General features: G+C 40.9%; 1 protein-coding gene across 4 annotated transcripts in view; it reads left to right on the top strand.

Annotated features, from left to right (window-relative positions):
- The window catches only part of EGF (epidermal growth factor), a 93018-nt gene that overhangs the window by 64476 nt on the left and 7771 nt on the right, over positions 1–20771 (top strand). For 2 of the 4 annotated variants that reach the window (XM_030864327.2, XM_030864325.2), the window contains 6 exons: positions 2607–2726; positions 6880–6996; positions 8025–8150; positions 11658–11780; positions 13403–13547; positions 19135–19302. In XM_030864327.2, the coding sequence (XP_030720187.2) occupies positions 2607–2726; positions 6880–6996; positions 8025–8150; positions 11658–11780; positions 13403–13547; positions 19135–19302 (799 nt within the window). The remainder of the gene's footprint in view (positions 1–2606; positions 2727–6879; positions 6997–8024; positions 8151–11657; positions 11781–13402; positions 13548–19134; positions 19303–20771) is intronic. The other 2 variants (XM_030864326.2, XM_030864328.2) reach the window with 2 other exon arrangements.

The raw sequence follows: 20771 nt of genomic DNA, 5'->3' as shown, positions 1-20771 counted from the left end.
TGTTTAGAAGTTTTATGGCCTCGATTTTAGAGGTAGTCATATATAAACCCCCTGCCACATGACTGTCTTTATATGAAAAGCAAAGTCCTTTGTAATAAATAAGTTTAGGATACCAAACAGGTGTAGGGAATCCAGCTCGACAAGGCTTGTGATCCACGTTTTTAAAAACTAAACGTAGGGCTTCCCTGGTGGCGCAGTGGTTGGGAGTCCGCCTGCCGATGCAGGGCACACGGGTTCGTGCCCCGGTCCGGGAGGATCCCACATGCCGCGGAGCGGCTGGGCCCGTGAGCCATGGCCGCTGAGCCTGCGTGTCCGGAGCCTGTGCTCCGCAACAGGAGAGGCCACAGCAGTGAGAGGCCCGCGTACAGCAAAACAAAACAAAAAGCTAAACGTGACTTTGAGGGAAGAGATCTAATATGACATGTAAACAGTAGTACTGATTTACTTCCCTTGAATGTGTATCCAAACAGGTAAGTTGTATTTGGATTCATCTCTTGATACCTTATACCAAAGAGAACTTAAATTTTATTTTAGATGTTTTTTAAAAATTCATATTTATCCAATAGGCATGATATGTTAGGTGACATTGACAGCAAATAAATGGATTAATTTATCCATGGACCAGAATTGAATAGTTTGGATTTTCTGAACTTTCTACCAATGGTTGCCTTAGGATAACAGTTCTCAATCTTTTTGGTTTCGGAGCCTTTTTACACTCTTAAAAATGATTGAAAAACTCGAGTCTTTATGTGGGTTATATTTATCAAGATTTATGGTATTAGAAATTAAGACTAAAAATTTTAGTATCTCTATTAAAGTTACAGTAATATTCCATTATATGGGAACATGTTTTTATGAAAATAAATGAAATAACTCTATTTTTCCAAACAAAACTATGTAGTAAGAAGAATGGTGTTGTTTTACGTGTATATCTTTAATATCTGACTTAATAGAAGGCAGCCAGATTCTCCCATCTGCCCCTCTGTTAAAGCTGTTGGTGTGTTGTTTTGTTTGAAGCCTATGAAGAAAATCAGACACACATGGAGCTGGAAAAGGGAAGATTGCTTAATAGCCTTTTCAGAGGACTTTTTTGTATATGTTCTTTTGATATTATATATATCAGAACTAGACAGGTGGTAGTTTCTTAGAGTTAGTTGCAATGTTGAATCTGAAGCCATATCAATGAACATTTTGTCCTCTGCTGTGTTAAAACCCAGTGTTCTGTTTTGTACTTTGAGTGGATCTTTCGCCATGCATGATTTTGTTGCGTCATGTTTTGGTCATTTAAAAATATTGATTGACTGAGTTACACAAGTCTGCCAAATATCACATTAATATACCTACAATAGCATTAACTAATTATTATTATCAAACTCATCAGCAAAGTCTTTGAGTGTCTGGATTTTGTTAAAATTTTTTTGTGGAAAATTTTCCAGAATTCTACTTTCCACTTGAAAGCTTAAATTTTATTACTGGCAACAAGCACCGTGAACTAATTTTCCTTGAAGTGACAGCATCACTTCATTCATTGTTGAGAAAATATCAAATCCCCAAATGTTAATGACATAGTTTATCAAACATTCTTTCAGGTAAAAATCATGTTCAATGAAAAAAAAAGAGCCTAGTTTTAGCTCGTATCTCTGAGAGTTCACAGGAGCCTTTCCTCCAGCTTCAGTGTGTGCACAGTGTTTTATGTGTTGCTTCCCATTTCATTACGCAGAAGATTAAAGAGCCAGGTAGTCTATGGTCAAGATTTTTAAAAATTAGTAATTTTACTGCTCCATCATGGGCTTTTAAAGGTGAAACTGGAGTGTGAGTGTGTGTGTGTGTGTGTGTGTGTGTGTGTGTGTGTGTGGCTGTGAAGAACATGACCACAGTAGAGAACATGCTACTAGTATCATGACGATTCACGCTAAAGCACCACACTTTCACCCCTGTCTGCTTTTGCCCCATCGCTTATCAATGTTGACAGTGAAAATAACAATACAGTTATTTGCCTTTTATGAAAATAGTTTTGACCTTCTAGTTGCCATGCAGTGAGACCCCAGGGATCCATGGCCCACACTTAGAGGATACACAGTGTTTTAGGGGATCCATTTCTTCCATGTTCTAGGGAGTTGCATGGGTCCCATGCCTATGTTAAATTATAGCTTGTTTATGCCCTTCCACATTTCTAAATACTGGCAAAATCAGGCTAAAATAAATGTTATAAGCAGCTTAAAGGAGAAGGGGTATATAGGAAAGGCAGGTTGGGGAGATCATCTCACTAATTTGTCCTCAGTAATGGCGAGCAGTGATTATGAGCTGATTATGTTCACGAGGATTTTGGTATTCTACTTTGACTGTTTTTGCCAGTACCGAGAAGAGTCCTGTCTTTCTTCCCTACTGGCTCTCCCCACCCTCAATTATAAGTGCATGGAGTGAAGCTGAGAGGGTGTAGTGTAGCAGAGAAGGTTTTCTACGCCACCGAGACCCTGGCAGTTTTTCTGAATCCTCCGACTCTAAGAAAGAGTCTGAACTCACACAAACAGTCATAAATATAAATTAACTCAAACATTTCTTGAATCACAAAAGGTAAATTAATTGTATCCGTTGGCCTTCAATAGGTAGTGGAGCAGATCTGAGTAATGGAGTAATACCGTTGGACATCTTACCCAGCAGTAGAGAGCTTGAAGATAATATTACAGAATCTCAGCATATGCTAGTGGCTGAAATCATGGTGTCAGGTATGAATAATGAGTTCTCCAATACAGCTTTGGTTCCAATAATTTCCATCCTACTAATTAGAAATTCTGAATGAACTCTCTAACTTAATGTTGACTAAATCTACACAAAGCTAGCGAAGACAAACTTTGGACTCAAGCTTCGGTCCTTCTCTTCTGAATGGTTTATCTGAGGAAGATGGCTCCCATATAAGACTGGACATGAACTTTACTCATTGAGGGTTGTTGGACTGAATCTTTTTTGAAGAAATCTAACTTGGAAAAAAAAGTGAAAAATAGGCCAGGACAGATTTGGGTGTATCCCCATCCATGCCTAGTATTTTTGGTGTTTGGCCCATTTAGCTTTACTTCTGTCAGTGTGAAAAGCAGATGGTAGCTGATAAGCAAATATAGGCTGGTTGCTTCAGCTGCTCCAGAAAGTCCACAAACAGCAAATGTTAGATTTTTTTTTTCTTCTATAATATATTGCCCATTTATCAGCAAAATGCTAAATAATTTATTCAGTATGTAATGACTTTAGGAAACCTAATTCTTTTAGAGTCTGTGTTCACTCATGAAGCCAGTGGTTTTCAAACTGGGCTTAGCTCAGCCCTAAAGCTTCTGCAAACCCCACCTCTTCTTCATGCTAAGTCTCTGCCTTTCAATCAGTGCAGCTCTGCTTTGAAGCATTTTATTTATTTATATTTCGGAGTGAGACTTAATTTTAACACTATGTGGCTAAAAATAAATTTGAGAACTCCACATTAGGGCATTATATGCACTTAACCACAGCTTTTGTGGTCAGCAAACTACAATTTTCGAGGCCCTGGGACCTCTTACCCCTTCTTAGAGGATTTTATCAGTGTGATTTTTGATAAAATACAAAGAGGTGAATATTTTTAGTAATAATAATTTTTACAGAACTTTAGAGTTTACCAGGTCCTTTAAGTATATCCTCTAATTTGACCCTTATCACAATCATTTTACAGATTTGAAAACTAAGATATGTGAAGTTAGTGACCCGACCAAAGATTTTGAAAATTATGACCAAGTAATTAATTCATATCAAGAAAAGAATGACTGGAAACATGGTCATGTTAGGAGTATTATTCATTTGGTGACTATTTATTTGCCATACACCGTGCTAAATGCTGGTGATACCATACTTAGCTAAATATAGCCCCAGCCTCCAAGGTCATAGTCAGATGTGGAGACAATGTGGTAGAATGAAACAATATACATAATATATATTAGCAGTATAGAGAACCTTTTCAAAGTCACTAGGAATCCCTAGAGGTTCACAGAGGATATTTTGAAAGGCTAATGTTTGGGGGACTCAAAGACCAAGGTGAATGACAGGCAGTAAATTAGGCCACGTGGGTGGCATGGGGGGGTGACAAAATGGCTAAAGATTTGGAATACATATATAACAGGCTGTGTTTGGCTTCATGCCTGGAGACGGTACTCTGCCTCGTGCGGAATAAATGTCTTGGTGAAGATCACCTCGTCTTTCCCTCCCTGGATTGTGTTCTATTTTGTCTTAGCCTGTAAAGTTTTAGTTCTACCTGTGTTAGGCAAAGGGGTCTTATTTATATTTTGTTGTGAAATTTCATTTCAAACAAGTATCTATACTAAAAAAAAATTGAAAACTTTATGTTAGATTTTAGGTCCATATCTTTTTATTCTCCAAAGACAGAGTCACATGGAGCAAGCAGATCTGTGTACAACATGGCAAAGAGGTTCAATCCTAAAAAGTTTCATTGTCAAATTCACTAAAATCACGAATTCTTCTAAATTCATGAATAAAATGTAAAATTCTTAACGTAGCCTGTTGAGCCCTGGAGAAACTAGCCTGTACCCACCTCACCAGCCTCAATTTGTGCCCTTCTATCCCCAGCTTTCTATGGCCTGCTTCCATTACAGGGGCCTTGCCTATAACATGCGGGTGTTGTTTTCTCGGCCTACAGTGCTCTTTCTAACCCCACCTCCCCAAGTCCTGTGTATCCTTCAGATCTCAGCTTAATATGCTCTTTCGCAGCAAGCCTTTCCTAGTCTCCTGACCAGGTGAGGCGAGAGTTGTTTCAGCTCTCTTGGAACCCAGTACTTTTTCTTGATTGTGCTTATTACATCTGTACTTCAATAAATAATCATGTAAGAAAACAGAGCCCTTGTCTATGTTCTCCACCACCGTATTTTGAGCCCTCATAAGGCTCTGGCACATAGTAGGTACTTCAAAATGAATTAATTTTGTTAATTTTACAAACAGACCCCAGAGTCTTTTCTAGCGTGATAAGGCTAATTCTGATTCAGGCTGTCACAATACTCTTCTTCTTTATCATTCTTATCTAGATATGTAGATAAAATATTTTATAGTTCTCAAAAGATTCTTTTAAAAATCACTTCTTCTTCAAGTGCGTACAACAACCATGTGAAGTCGACTGGACAGAAACTGTCATCTGCGTTTTAGAGAAGAGGCGCGTGAAGCATAAGTGCCTTCCTTGTGGAGCTTAGTTTGTGGCAGAAGGAGCTTTGGCTGTGGCTCATCCCTCCTGCAACTGCACATCCATTGCTTTTCAGTATGCAAAGTTGCCTCGGGGTTTGCAAGTTACCAAATAAATCCTGAATCATATGTTAATTTAAGATAATTCCGCAAATGATTTAAAATGTCTTGGGTAATTTGATACTGTCCACCATATACTCTGAACAGCCTTGTGATTTGGGAGCTAGTCTTCCAAATAAATGCTGAATCCAATGGATAATTGATTTAGTCTGAACTTATCCATCTCCAAGAGTCATGAGTGACAGGAGGTGACCAAGCAAACATGAAAGGCCCGTGTTCCCACAAGAACAATCTTCTCACTCAAATAGCTAAGCAAATCAAACGCCATGAGCTGATGTCTGCATTCACATGGCACCTGACTCCTATTTAGATCATTTAACTTTCTTTAATTTATGGGCAACTTTGGAGGGTTTCTTGACCTCTTCTATACTCAGATGAGCAAATTTACCAGTGAAAAGACAGAAGATAGTTTATGTCCTACTGTGGTATGTCAGGTACCCCCAACTCCAACAGAGAGGAGGCATTTGGAGAATGATTATATACCTAAGTAGCTAAAGGAAAAAAAAAAACTTGCTCACGTTTATGGCTCAAAAGGCAACTCAGTCTTCTGGGGCATTTGCATTTCATTGGAGTACGAAATGAAATGATCCTTTTACAGCATTTAGTTTGTATGGTTCATGACTCTGTAAAAGTGCTTTGAGGTGGGGCTTCCCTGGTGGCGCAGTGGTTAAGAATCCGCTTGCCAATGCAGGGGACACGGGTTCGAGCCCTGGTCCGGGAAGATCCCACATGCCACAGAGCAGCCAAGCCTGTGTGCCACAACTACTGAGCCTGTGCTCTAGAGGCCATGAGCCACAACTACTGAAGCCCACGCACCTAGAGCCCATGCTCTGCAACAAGAAAAGCCACCGCAATGAGAAGCCTGCGCGCTGCAACGAAGAGTAGCCCCCGCTTGCCGCAACTAGAGAAAGCCCGCACACAGTAACAAAGACCCAACACAGCCAAAAATAATAAATTTGAAAAAAAAAAAGTGCCTTGAGGTTTGCAAGTCACAGCATAAATCTTGATAATAAACATACATTTTGACATATACATTCTATTATATATCAAACATAATTTTAGTAAATTGACAATAAATCTTTTTACGGTTAAATCTCTTTGCCATGTTGGTACACAGATCTACTTGCTACATATTAGTTGCGTATCTTTGAGAGATAAGAATATATTGACCCCTTTTGTATGTCACAACGGTTGGGAATTCTCAAATAAAGCAATACAATTTTTGAAGTTTGAGTCCATTTAGTCCTAGAAATTGTATAGTTCAAATTTGCAAATGCTTTAAAAAATTATAAATAAGTTCACACGGGGGTCTTTGAACACCACATAATTCTTTAAGACTAAAGATTTGTTGAGAGCATGTAAACAGAAACATATGGTTTGTGGATCCTTTAATATAGATATAGCTTACAGATCAGCACAGTGTTTCTATTTGGAGGTTAACCTGCCCCAGAACTTGAGAAAGGAAGTACTGGAATTTTTGGTAGAATGCAAAACATTGAAGTCCATTTTCTTCTCTGAGGTCTGGAAATAATCCTGTGGGGTTCTCGCTGTTTGCAGATGATGATGACTGTAGTGCCTTGGGATGCAGTACACAGGCTTGGTGTGTTTCAGAGGGAGAGAATGTCACGTGTCGGTGTTTGAAAGGATTTGCTGGAGATGGAAAACAGTGTTCTGGTAAGAGCAAAATCCAAATACACACAATATCTGGAAAATAGTGAATCAGAAACATTCTCTCAGATCATACTGATTCAAAATCTCCCTCAGGATTGAATACATTATTTGATATTAGCTAAAAAGGTAATGGGTGTATGAATAGAAAATAAGAAACATAACATATTGTTATATTACATTGAGTTATATTAAAATTCCATGATATAGACAATTGACATTAAGGAGAAGAATATTTTTAATATAATTGATTTTTAAAAAATATTTATTTCATTTACTTTATTTTTGGCTGTGTTGGGTCTTTGTTGATGCACGCAGACTCTCTAGTCTTTGCGAGCGGGGGCTACTCTTCATTGCGGTGCACGGGCTTCTCATCACAGTGGCTTCTCTTGCTGCGGAGCACAGGCTCTAGGCACGTGGGCTTCAGTAGTTGTGGCACGCGGGCCCAGTAGTTGTGGCTCGTGGGCTATAGAGCACAGGCTCAGTAGTTGTGGCGCATGGGCTTAGTTGCTCCACGGCATGTGGGATCTTCCCGAATCAGGGCTCAAACCTGTGTCCCCTGCGTTGGCAGGCGGATTCTTAACCACTGCGCCACCAGGGAAGCCCCAAGGAGAAGAATTTATAATTAGCTTTAAAAGCATGAATTTGAGTTCAAGTCAAATTTATAAACTCCCCAATTCCAATAAAAACACAGCTTCCCCCCACCCAAAGGCTTAGGTCGTAAGTTTTAGTTTATTAAATAGGTTTTGCTGGATGGGTTACTATTTTACATTGATAGCCATTATTGTAAATGTTCTTATGGTCTGAAACTCTGGCACAAAGTGATTTACTTACACTAATGAAACACTGAGAAATCTGTAAAAATTGATTCAGAAATGAACTTTAAGTCCAAGATGGAGGGTTTGCATCACGTTTGCAAGCAGTACCTGTAAATGGCTGGATGATTGTATGTAAGATTATGCTATCCTTTCCTACTCTTTTCCTTTATACCAGGATTGCCTATGTATTTCACTAGCTCATCATTTTGCCCACAGATATAGATGAATGTCAGATGGGTATCTCAGTTTGCCCTCCCACCTCCTCCAAGTGCATCAATACTGAAGGCGGCCATGTCTGCCGGTGCTCAGAAGGCTACCAGGGAGATGGGATCCACTGCCTCGGTAAGAGAGCTGTGTGCAGAGGGCCAAGGGTGAAGGCAGGCCTTGGAGAATCACCAAACACTGGGTGTGGCGGGCCAAGAAAAGACAGGAGAGAATTGTGCTGACACACATGTTAAGACTAAAAGAGGAGTTGTGTGATCTGTTCAAACTGACATATTTCAGTTTGGGGTAAATAGTGAATTTCGTGCCCTTTGGCCATGACCGCACTAGTCAGCTTCTACACTCTGCAGAGGCTGTTTTCCCCTCTGCCTTTCTAATTCTTTCTCCAGGGGTTGAGTGACATCAGTGCCTCATCGATAACTCCACACCTCGAGCCATCATGGGGGGAACTGGGCAGCATTTTCTTTGTCACTGAATTTGGCAATTGAACCGTGGTGAACTGCAGGGCTGATGTGGGTTTGTTGGAGGTCACGGCTGTGTGTAAAGGGAAGGAGGCGTGGTTCTGTGAAAGGGCTCACAGCTGGCTCTTGATAAGTTCAAGCCGTTGACATTTAGAATCAAGCAAGGAATGATTAAGACTCTTTCATAATCACCATCCTCTGCCAAGGTCTGGGTGTGGCTTGCTGGGTTGGGAGTTCACCTAGTGGATGTCATGTACCATTCCAGGTGTAACACAATGTCACGGTACAAGTGAAGACCTGCCTGAAGCCATCTTGGCCCGGTAAAATAGTTATCTCAAGTTTTATGGGGCTTTAACATGTCTCTTTCAGTATTTTCCTTTCCTTCTGAAAACATAAAAATCTTTTTGCTGTGAGGGGCAGATGCCTTGATAACAAACTAAAATGGCATTGCTTTCTCGCACATGTTGAGGTTAAAGATGAAATATCAGTCGTAACTACCAATTTTCTGGACCTGGTTGGTTTAAATCAGACGTTTATCAGATTAGTTTTGTGGAGTCCACAGACATCTGTAAAGGCTCTTTTCAGCACATATTTGGCTGTCAATTGGGAAAATGTCACTGCTCTAATTAAGCAGGCTCCTAGATAATTTAGACAAACAGGCTTTATATTTAATTTACTTTGAAGAAAAAGGAAGGTATACTTTCTTGGATGTTTAAACTCATTATACTCTGGATTCTCACTCTGTTACTCACGCATCTCAATCCATGGAGCAGAGTGTCATGGCCCAGCCTGCCTGGTTGGCGTGGCGTCTCGGGCCACATGGAAGCCCTGAGCTTGTTCTTGTTCTCCGCACTGCCCCCCAGCCCCATGTATATACAGTAGATATAGAGATGTAGTAGATACAGTGCTTTGAACCATGCCCGGCACACAATAAGTGCTATATAAAACTGTTGTTGTTATTCTTAAGAGTAGCTGTGTTTCTTGGCCAACAGTACATCATTTTTGCTTCTCTCTCATTCTCAAGGTGATGGTTCATAGAGATTGCAGTAGGATGTCAGTTTAAAAAAAAAAAAAGACTCCCTTTGGGCTATTCAGGTTAGCGATTCAATGTGGCAAATATTTAATTGACCCCTATTAGTGCAAAGACACAGTACTGGGATCTGTGAGGAATGCCGAGATGAGGAAGGCATGGAGAATATGATCTAAAAGAAATGCAACTGTGATAAGGGGTGAAGAAAGGTATGCATCATAAGAGAAGTAAAAACTAAGTGGAAGTTCAGAACCGGTAGACATATCTGTTTGAGGTATTGGGAAAGACTTCATGGAGGAAGTTTCGTTTTGGATGGAACTGGGGGCATAAGTACATTTTTATTATGCAGAAATGTGAAGGAGTGGGGAACACTGCAGGCATGAACATATCACAGGTCTTATTTGGGGGGGGGGTAGAGAAAAGCCTAGAGTCTTAAGTATAGACTGTGTGTCTATACTTGTGTGAAGGAGAACAGAAACTGGGTCTGGCAAGGTGATGTCTCCATCTGCTCTGGCTACCATCAAAAGTACTGTGTAGACTGGGTGGCCTAAACAACAGACATTTATTTTCTTAGAGTTCTGGAGGCCAGGAGTCCCAAATTAAGGTGCTGGCAGATTTGGTTCCTGGTGAGGACTCTTCCTGGCTTGCAGACGCCCCCCTTCTTACTCCACACTCACCTGCCCTTTCCTCTGTGGCTTGTGGAGAGAGTGAGAGAGGGAGAGAGAGATACCTCTGGTATCTCTTCCTCTTCTTAGAAGGACATCAATCCCGTTGGATTAGGGCCTCACTCTTATGACTTCATATAAGCTTGATTGCTTCCTTATAGGTCCTGTCTCCAAATATAGTCACTCTGGGGGTTAGGGCTTCAACATATGAATTTTGGGGAGATGCAATTCAGTCCATAACAGGTAAGTTGAGTTATATTTGTGGAAAACTAGAATCTGAAAGTCAGGCATTGGGGTTTTACTTCTCTAGACCAGCACCATCCAGTAGAAATATAATGTCAGTCACATATATAATTTTAAATTTTTTGTAGCTACATTACAAAAAGCAAAAAGAAACAGGTGAACTTAATATTAATAATATTTTATTTAATTCAATATATATCCCAAATATTAACAGCTTAATGTATAATCAATATAAAAAAGTATCATCATTATTTTAAAATTGGAGTATAGTTGCTTTACAGTGTTGTGTTAGTTTCTGCTGTACAGCAAAGTGAGTCAGCTATACGTATACATATATCCCCTCTTTTTTGGATTTCCTTCCTATTTAGGTCACCACAGAGCACTGAGTAGAGTTCCCTGTGCTATACAGTTGGTTCTCATTAGCTATCTATAATATAAAAATTACTGATATATTTTATGTGCTTTCATAGTTGGTACTACGTCCACAAAATCTGGCGTGTGTTTTACACTTACAGTACATTTCAGTGTGGACTAGCTGCAGTTCAGGTGCTCAGTACCTACATATGGCGATGGCTACCATATGAGGCAGCACAGCTCTAGGAAACAGACAACTACTGGCAGCATCTGAGTCGAGTGGTGCAGTGACGGGAGACGTGGTTCGGGAAGATTAATGTGGCACTGGTGTTTAGGAGAGAAGTGGAGGAGAGATGGGATGCAGGGAATGTTGTAAGGCTGCTCCTCTTACAGCAATGGAAAATTGAAGAGAAGAAGGACCTCAAGGTTAGGGTGGTGGTAACTGAGAAAATAAAAGATGGGTAGTTGGGAAAAAAGTGATGACTTTGTTCATATTTATGTAAAAAAGGCAAAAATGTTGAATTTGATATGATCTGAACTACTAAATGTTTACCTAGAGATAGTTTACCATCTCCAACTTTCCCACTGAGCTACATGTGCTGGGAAATTTCCTTTCTTTCCAAGCAGTAGGAAAACTTCCAGCCTCATGTCAGGAGTTTACCTGCATGGGCAAGGAGCCAAGGGGCCCAGTCCATCTCTCTCTCCAACATTTATAATAGAATTTTTGAATCTAAAAATGTATAGAGCTCTGAGAACATGTGGCATGACAGAAGTTGAAGATGCTCCCTTTCCAGAATATTGGGGTTTCCAATTATACCACCCTCTGTCTCCTCTGCACCCTACTTTTCTCTTTCCTACTCCCCTTTCCTGACAGATATTGATGAGTGCCAACTGGGTGTGCACACCTGTGGGGAAAATGCCGCCTGTACTAATACGGAGGGAAACTACACCTGCACATGTGCTGGCAACTCATCTGAACCTGGACGGATTTGCCCTGGTAGGTTGGTGGGTGGTCCAGATCCAAGGGGAGGGACTCGATTCTGAAAAAATCAGTACCCAAGTGTATTTCCATTAGAGCTTCTAGAAATCATTCAGTTCAATCAGGCTGGTGAGTTTACTTTCCTGATTAGATTGATGCTGTGGTTGAGAATGTGAAATGGCCCAAGTTTTCTTAATTTAATAGCATCTGGAATAAATCCTTTTTTATTATTCACAATTCAATAAAGGTGGGAACACAGGTGGTTCTCTTTAACTATGCAGCTAATGTCCTGATTTGTAGTGTTGATTTTGGGGGCTGCTGGGAAAGCTCTGCAGGGCTAGACAGGTTGGGGAGGATGTCCGGACTCTTAGCATTTTGAATCACTTTCAAGGATTTTAAAATAAGCTTTTTCTGAACTTAAAAATTTTAATCTAAAGATAGAATCCCATTTTTAATGAACTTAAAGAAGTAGCAGAATCACTATTTTTTTTTTCCCATTCCTTTAGGAAATAGCTGTTGCCAAAGTGAAGAGGTAGATACTATTTCGTCTCGTTATATAAGGGGGAATATGGTTTGCAGAGGAATTGTTTTTTTTAAATAAAGTTGGAGTTACAAGGGATATCAGTGTTCATCTATGCCATCTCTCCAGTTTCAAAATGGTCCTATTCCATTCTAGAAATTTGACATATGTCATTTGAAATTCTTAATAAAATTGCATTTAATTTTTTTTTAAGTCAGTATTTCTTGATCTGAATCAGAACTTCAAAAATGTTAATAATTGTCGCTTCCTTCTTCCTGAACCCTCCCCCATAACAGCAGTATCTTCTTACCATCAGCACCCAGAAGGGGAGCTGGCTTCATAGACCCTAGAAGCCAGGGTCAGCTAAGTCATCGCTAGCTATTTACCTGTCTCAGCTCTGCAAGCAGAAAACATCCTGAGAAAGGAAGGTTCTGCACTTGCTCGGGTCTCTGTTTTTTTAGCATATTATTTTCTCAAATAATTTGCTGTTCTTAAAGGTACTGAAAGACTCCTAATATTTATGTAGTCAGCTACACACCCTAATGTTTTCCTTTTCAAGAGCAGCAAACCATTCAATAAAACGGACTTCCCCACTTTGGCATCCCCTCTGTTATGGTAACATTTCCTTTCTGTCAAAGTTGCTAATCTTGTCTTTGAGGGCTCCCCTACAACTTAAATAGTTTTTAGAAGAAAGTCTCGTGTGGGAGAAATTTTTGAGACTCCCAGGAAACTAGTGGTAGTGGACTGTGTAGCGGTAGGTGGTTTATAAGTCATCAAGAGATACTGTTGTTCAGTGAGACGCTCTTAAGCTAACTGCTGTTTTTGGATGATGGATGTGCTTTTATAATGAGATCTGCACTCGGAATTCATATGGTCTTGGGATTGACCATTCTCTTACAGCTTCCAACATGCTTTATGTCAAATAATGCTGCACCTAAGGAAAGAATGGCTGGCTCCATGGTGAAGGACACGAGGTCTGGTTAAGAAAGTGAAACCGTTGTTCTCTATCACAACTATTGGTCTATCTCACAAATTGTTCACGGAAACTACTTCCTGATATCGATATCTGAAAGACCCCAATCACTTCAGAAAGTAAAAGAAATGCCTTTGCTTCTTCTAGACTCAACTCCACCCTCTCATCCCAGGGAGGATGGCCGCTCTCCTGGGAGAAATATTTACCCCGAATGTCCCCCGTCCCACGATGGGTACTGCCTCCATGGCGGCGTGTGTATGTATCTTGAAGCGGTCGACAGCTACGCCTGCAAGTAAGTCAAGCTATTTTTCTGATGGCACAGAGATATGATATCGCAGCCCATAACTTTTAGCAGATTCAGAAAACTTATACTGCGATTTTTCTATAATTAGGCGTTTCCATAGGGAAAAATAGATAATTTATATATGTAACCCTTTATTTACATATATAAATTCTGTGTGTGTATTACACCTTTCCTGCATATTTCACCACCCCCTGCCCCTAACCCGGTGCTAGTGGTAAATATTAAATGTAAGGAACTGGTTATTTTCCCTCTTATTTAAATAACTTGATGTTACTACTGGTATAGGCTGGGGATTAAACTGAGAGAATTTCTTAAAACTTTGATTTATTTTCTGCCAAATAGATGGAGCGCATCAATGCTATGTTTCTGAATTTTAAAAAGTGTTATATATGTTCACACTGGACTTCTTGCCTTCAATGCTCAAAACTAACATATTTTACGCAGGCCTCTCCCGTCGCGGAGCACAGGCTCCGAACGCGCAGGCTCAGTGGCCATGGCTCACGGGCCCAGGTGCTCCGCGGCATGTGGGATCTTCCCGGACCGGGGCACGAACCCGTGTCCCCTGCATCGGCAGGCGGACTCTCAACCACTGCGCCACCAGGGAAGCCCGGCATTTACATTTTTGTTGTTTGGTAACAACTGCTGGATGCAGCCATGGCTGCCTTTGCTCTGCTTTTGTCCCTGTGATGGTTTCAGTGGGCTAAGTGTCAACCTGAAGAGAGGGTTCAAGGAAGCCCTGGAACTATGAGGTGTTCCCACTGCACTCACTCAGAAACCATGCCCCTCAGTTTTTAGTACAAACCACACCCAGAAGATCTAGTTTTGTATCAAATCTTACTTTTAATTACTTTCATAATTTGAAGGCAATCGGAGGGAATTGATAGATACTGAAAAATGAATAGGTCTCCTATGGCTGGACTCCTGACTCATTGATAATTTTCTCTGTGCCTAGTGAAGGAATGATGAAATACTTCGATCCTCATGAATAGATGCTATGAGCTTAGAGGCTTTGATTATTTTATCGCTAATAATCAGCGGGAACATAGTCTAAATTATAAGAAGAATAAGTTATATTCTGTGACAAAGTAAATGGCCTTGCATTATAAATCACATCAGCCTGACACAAACAGTGAAAAATGCTCATGAATATTAGCAAAAATGACTCAGTTCTAATAGAAATCTGCTTTCATAGTCATATTTCATGCTGTGATTTTCTAACCTAAGATAAATTTAGTACTTAATGATAATCATCCTTGATTTTGATAATAAGAATCAAATTGTTTTTACCTGTTCCTGGCTTCTTGTTGTTACAGATAATGGAATTACGAAAACAAGTGTCCTAGCAATGGTTTGTGTTTCTCTCTGATACTTTAACTTTGGGTTATTAAAGACATTATAGACCTAGAGTCTGTCATACAAAGTGAAGTAAGTCAGAAAGAGAAAAACAAATACCATATGCTAACACATACATATGGAATCTAAAAAAAAAAAAGGTTCTGATGAACCTGGGGCAGGACAGGAATAAAGACTCAGATGTAGAGAATGGACTTGAGGACATGGGGAAGGGGAAGGGGAAGCTGGGATGAAGTGAGAGGGTGGCATGGACATATATACACTACCAAATGTAAAGTAGATAGCTAGTGGGAAGCAGCTGCATAGCACAGGGAGATCAGCTCGGTGCTTTGTGACCACCTAGAGGGGTGGGATAGGGAGGGTGGGAGGGAGACGCAAGAGGTAAGAGATATGGGAACATATGTATATGTATAACTGATTCACTTTGTTATAAAGCAGAAACTAACACACCATTGCAAAGCAATTATACTCCAATAAAGCTGTTAAAAAAAAAAGAGGACATTATAATAATAAGAAGGGTACTGCAGGGTTGCCTATTTGTGCTGCCTATTTGTGCTGCCTATAATGTGCTGCCTATTGCAGTCAGCACATTAATTTCATTTGGCCCTCATAGCAGCAATTCATTAAATGATTTGTGAACTCTTTAGCACACTGCTTTCCTTTCTGTCATTAAATCCTGATGAATATATCATATTCCCCTAATAATGTTTCAAACACGAGTTGCTCCAAAATGACAATTAAGCGAGATCTAACACTTAAATTTAAGGACCTTTAATCAAAAGCAGCATTTAAAATATCACCAGAGTTCCCATTAATCTGGATCATTACTTTGTTTTTGAATTCTATATTTAATAAAAGTGTGGTTTAATCAGATGTCCAACCCTTCCCTCCTTCCCCGCCCCAATGACCTCACCTTGTAGTTTTTTAATTCCATAATAACACATCTCTAAGGAGTGCTTCCCAGTCCAGCTTTTATTAGAAACACTTCACAGGCATCATTCCACACAGAGTGTTCTTAACGTTGTGAGCACGTTAATAAAGGAATGCACTTCCTTCCTTGTTTGGAGGCAACGAAAGCTCCCCTCAGATGCAAGACCCGCTGGCTGCCCCGGGGATGCAGAGGATGTGGGAACTGGAAGTCTCCACACCCAAGGTCCTCCTCACAGATTCCCCACTCTGGGGATTCTCAGAGGACCCCAAACCTCCTGAGCACAGAAGAGGTCCTCATTCATTCTGGTTTGTCTTTGAACCAACCCACACCCTATGGGGCAGGTCTTCTTCAGCCCAAGTTCTCCCAACAACAGTGCTGTGAAATGTTTCATGAAAAAAGGGTTGTGAATGGGCAGAAGACCTAAACAGACATTTCTCCAAAGAAGATATACAGATTGCCAACAAACACATGAAAGGATGCTCAACATCACTAATCATTAGAGAAATGCAAATAAAACTACAGTGAGGTATCACCTCACACTGGTCAGAATGGCCATCATCAAAAAATCTACAAACAATAAATGCTGAAGAGGATGTGGAAAAAAGGGAACACTCTTGCACTGTTGGTGGGAATGTAAATTGATACAGCCACTATGCAGAACAGTGTGGAGGTTCCTTAAGAAACTAAAAATAGAACTACCATATGACCCAGCCATCCCACTACTGGGCATATACCCTGAGAAAACCATAATTCAAAAAAGTCATGTACCACAATGTTTATTGCAGCACAATTTACAATAGGCAGGACATGGAAGCAACCTAAGTGTCCATCGACAGATGAATGGATAAAGATGTGGCACATATATACAATGGAATATTAGCCATACAAAGAAACGAAATTGAGTTATTTGTAGTGAAGTGGATGGACCTCAAGTCTGTCATACAGAGTGAAGTAAGTCAGAAAGAGAAAAACAAATACCATATGCTGACGTATATATGTGGCATCTAAAAAAAAAAAAAAGGTTCTGAAGAACCTAGAGGCACGACAGGAATAAAGACGCAGATGTAGAGAATGGACTTGAGGACAAGGGGAGGGGGAAGGGTAAGCTGGGACAAAGTGAGGGAGTGGCATGGACATATATACACTACCAAATGTAAAATAGATAGCTAGTGGGAAGCAGCTGCATAGCACAGGGAGATCAGCTCGGTGCTTTGTGACCACCTAGAGGGGTGGGATAGGGGAGGGTGGGAGGGAGGGAGACGCAAGAGGGAAGAGATATGGGAACATATGTGTATGTATAACTGATTCACTTTGTTATAAAGCAGAAACTAACACACCATTGTAAAGCAATTATACTCCAATAAAGATGTAAAAAAAAACCAAAACAAAACCTGAAGAACTAGTGGAGTGTGGCCTGCCCTTGTGAAATGCTGGCTGATTGCTCTGGACCTTATAAGGCTGAGAGGCTTTGATATTGCAGCCTCCTTGACTCCCAGTTCTCTTGTCACGTGCGTGGCATATTCCTTGAGACCCTAAGATCTATGAGAGGATTGGAGGTGTGGCCTATTAATACCCAACAGTTTAAAAGTGGCTGCTAGGGGCTTCCCTGGTGGTGCAGTGGTTGAGAGTCTGCCTGCCGATGCAGGGGATGCGGGTTCGTGCCCCGGTCCGGGAAGATCCCACATGCCGCGGAGTGGCTGGGTCTGTGAGCCATGGCCATTGAGCCTGTGCGTCCGTAGCCTGTGCTCCGCAACGGGAGAGGCCACAACAGTGAGAGGCCCACGTACCGCAAAAAAAAAAAGTGGCTGCTAGGCGTTGATAGTAAACGTCTATAACCAAGGACAGCTAGAATTAAAACAGCATACAGGAAAGCCGGGAATAACCTGATGGTCCTTTATACTTCCTACACTCAGATCCTGCATTCTCTGGTAGGATCACTTCTAGAAGAGTAGTTTTTCAGAGGTGCCTGGAACTTAAAACTCTTTTTGGAAGTGGCCCAATGTAGTAGAAAGAACACAGACTTTGAAATCAGAGAACCATTTGAATCAAACCTGCCATTCACGAGCCGTGTGAAAAATTACTTAACTCCTTTGAATCTCACTTTCCTCATCTATAAAATGGGAATATACCATCAAAAATAAAATGAATAAAAGTGCCTAGTACAATATCGGAAACATAAGGTGCATAACAATCACTAGTTACTTTCCCTCCTGTCTTTGAAAGTGACTCGCCAAAGCTCCTATAACCAACTCAGGTAGAACTAGGACTAGACTTGAGACCTTCTGGGCCTTCAGCCATGATGCATGCTTCATCTAATGCTTTTCCCTTGCTGCCTCTTCCCCCCATGGGGACTGGTATCAGTCCTCTGTGTATTCATTCCTTTACCTCCTTTTGGAACAAAGTGGGGACATGGATATACATACAGAGAGTGGATCCAGAGCCAGGGTGAATAAATTCCTAACAAGTGAGCAACACAAAATTTCTAACAGAATATTTTTAAAGTTTATGCTCTTGCGAAGAATAATAGAATATAATTCTACCCAAGATCCTGAGAGTTTCTGGAAGCATGTACTCCCAGTAGATGGCAGCATTGTTTCGTTTACTTTCATCTAAAGGTTCGCAGGCTGCGTTGCCCGCTGGTAATTCCAGTAACAATTTCACTAATGAAACAGCAGGATGTTGGTGAATGCCTCTTTTCCTCCACTTAGTTCTTCTCCCTTGAAGAAGTAGGCGAATGCTTGTGTGTCACCACCGAGTCCTTTTGAGTCTGTGATTTTAAAAAAGAAGGAAAAATGGTTTCCTCTGCAGACTAGTCTATGCTTCCAGTTCAGAGACTACTCAACATTCTTTTACAACCTGGTCTCAAGTGAAAGACTCTGCTTTGAATTCTTCTTCCTTCCTCTGACCTATACTCATTGCAGTCTGGCTGAACATTTGTTCGAAAACTCCCTTGGCACTTAGGGCAGGGTTGCTTTATGTTGGTCTTAGAGGAAGCTTCACAGGATTTTAGCCTAACAGAAATTGATCTTTAATCAATGTTCTGCAGTGCCTTATAGAGGCGGTATGCAAATAATCCCCCATTAATCCCAGGGCCAACAGACCAATGGGGGAAGTCTGTGTTGCATTAACTTGTAAATTAGAGTGCTTTCAACTGACCCTGATGGATTTTCCATATGTCCAAAGAGCTGAAGCTGAAATGCAGAGGTTGAGAGACGGCTGGATATTGAGTGCAAAAATATAAGCGTTTTCGGCCTTGGCTCACTGCTGACCTCTGTTTGTATGTTGTCACAGCTGTGTCGTTGGCTACGTCGGAGAGCGATGTCAGCACCGAGACTTGAAGTGGTGGGAACTGCGCCATGCCGGCCAGGGGCGGCAGCGGAGCGTCACCGCGGTGGCTGCCTGCGTGGTGGTGCTGCTTCTGCTACTGCTCCTGGGGCTGTGCGGGGTTCAGAAATACAGGTGACTTTGCTTCCATTGGAACTTCCAACCTCCTTCTAGCTCCTCCCAGGGGCTTCTTGAGATGAGCTGCTTCTACACACTTATTTCATTTAAAAACTGGAATAACAGTAAAAGAAAACAAAAAACGGTCCAGGATTTCATTGCTCTAAAACATCAGTGGATTTATTGTTCCATTCCAGTCTTTGCCCATAAACCTATGTCGTTTACTGGGTTGTTACTTAACCTCACACGTTTTTTGTTTGTTTGTTTTGTTTTGTTTGCGGTACGCGGGCCTCTCACTGTTGTGGCCTCTCCCGTTGCGGAGCACAGGCTCCGGACGCGCAGGCTCAGCGTCCATGGCTCACGCGCCCAGCCGCTCCGCGGCATGTGGGATCCTCCCGGACCGGGGCACGAACACGCGTCCCCCGCATCGGCAGGCAGACGCTCAACCAGTGCGCCACCAGGGAAGCCCCCCTCACACGTTTTTATATTCCATTTTTTTTCTGTTAGCAGCATGTGCTTCCTCTCACGCCATCCCCGGCCTGTATAACTATAATTTTCATGGGTGCCGTCCATTGAGTTGATTTCCCACAAAGTATTAACTTCTGTTCAAGAAACTCAGTTATCTTCCCCAACTTGGAAGGAAGTTTCGGGTCCTTGGAGTTTATGTTTTTAGTCATTTCAAGTTAAAAGTTCAGAACTGTGGAACGATGATATTTACACATTTATTTAAAAAAAAAAAACCCACTACATTAGGGTGAAGAAATGGGCATCACATTGTTTGCTCATTTTCCACTTTCTTAAAAAGTAAGCCAGCATCCTCCACTATCCTCAATACAGAAAAGCATTTTATGCACTGTTGTAGTTTGTCTGGCATATATGACTTAATAAATGCTTTTTGTTATTGCTATGATTTTCCATGAACCGTAATCTTCCCCAAGGAGTCACACATTCCAAATCCTTTTCTATCTTGAGACACAGGATTCTCAGGCAAAAACTTGAAATTTTAATTCAGTGGTTCATCAGTAACCATCGTACTTTTTAGCCTGGTGTTCAATCAATATCTTGGATATTTGTAGGAAGAATATTGAATAATCAGCGTTTCATCCCATTGGACAGAATGCCAAAAGGAAAGTAGATGATTGGCAAATAATGTAGAAAAAAATGGAAGGAAGAAACAAGTCCAAGTGTACTGTAATTACTAGGTATTTTTTCTTATTCTATGGACTATGACATAGTAAGTAATATGCTGCTAAGTTCAAATTAAAACTGCCAGTTTAAATATTGCCACGTCACTCATATACACCAATAAATACAGACCTAGCATTGGGTTTATCAGTTAGGTGTGTTTAGCAATTTTCTGTAAAGAGTTAAAATCAGTTATTCCTCCCTTCGTGTCAATCTGACCTGTTTTGTCTAGATTGACTGTCCGACACTATTTGTCCTGTGTATCTCTGAAAAGATTGTTTGTGGAACTAAATAATTTTAAA

This window comes from Globicephala melas, chromosome 5, assembly GCF_963455315.2.
Source record: "Globicephala melas chromosome 5, mGloMel1.2, whole genome shotgun sequence".
Classification (NCBI taxonomy): domain Eukaryota; kingdom Metazoa; phylum Chordata; class Mammalia; order Artiodactyla; family Delphinidae; genus Globicephala; species Globicephala melas.
The sequence above is the reverse complement of the archived record's forward strand: the minus strand, read 5'-3'. Positions and strand labels throughout refer to the sequence as shown.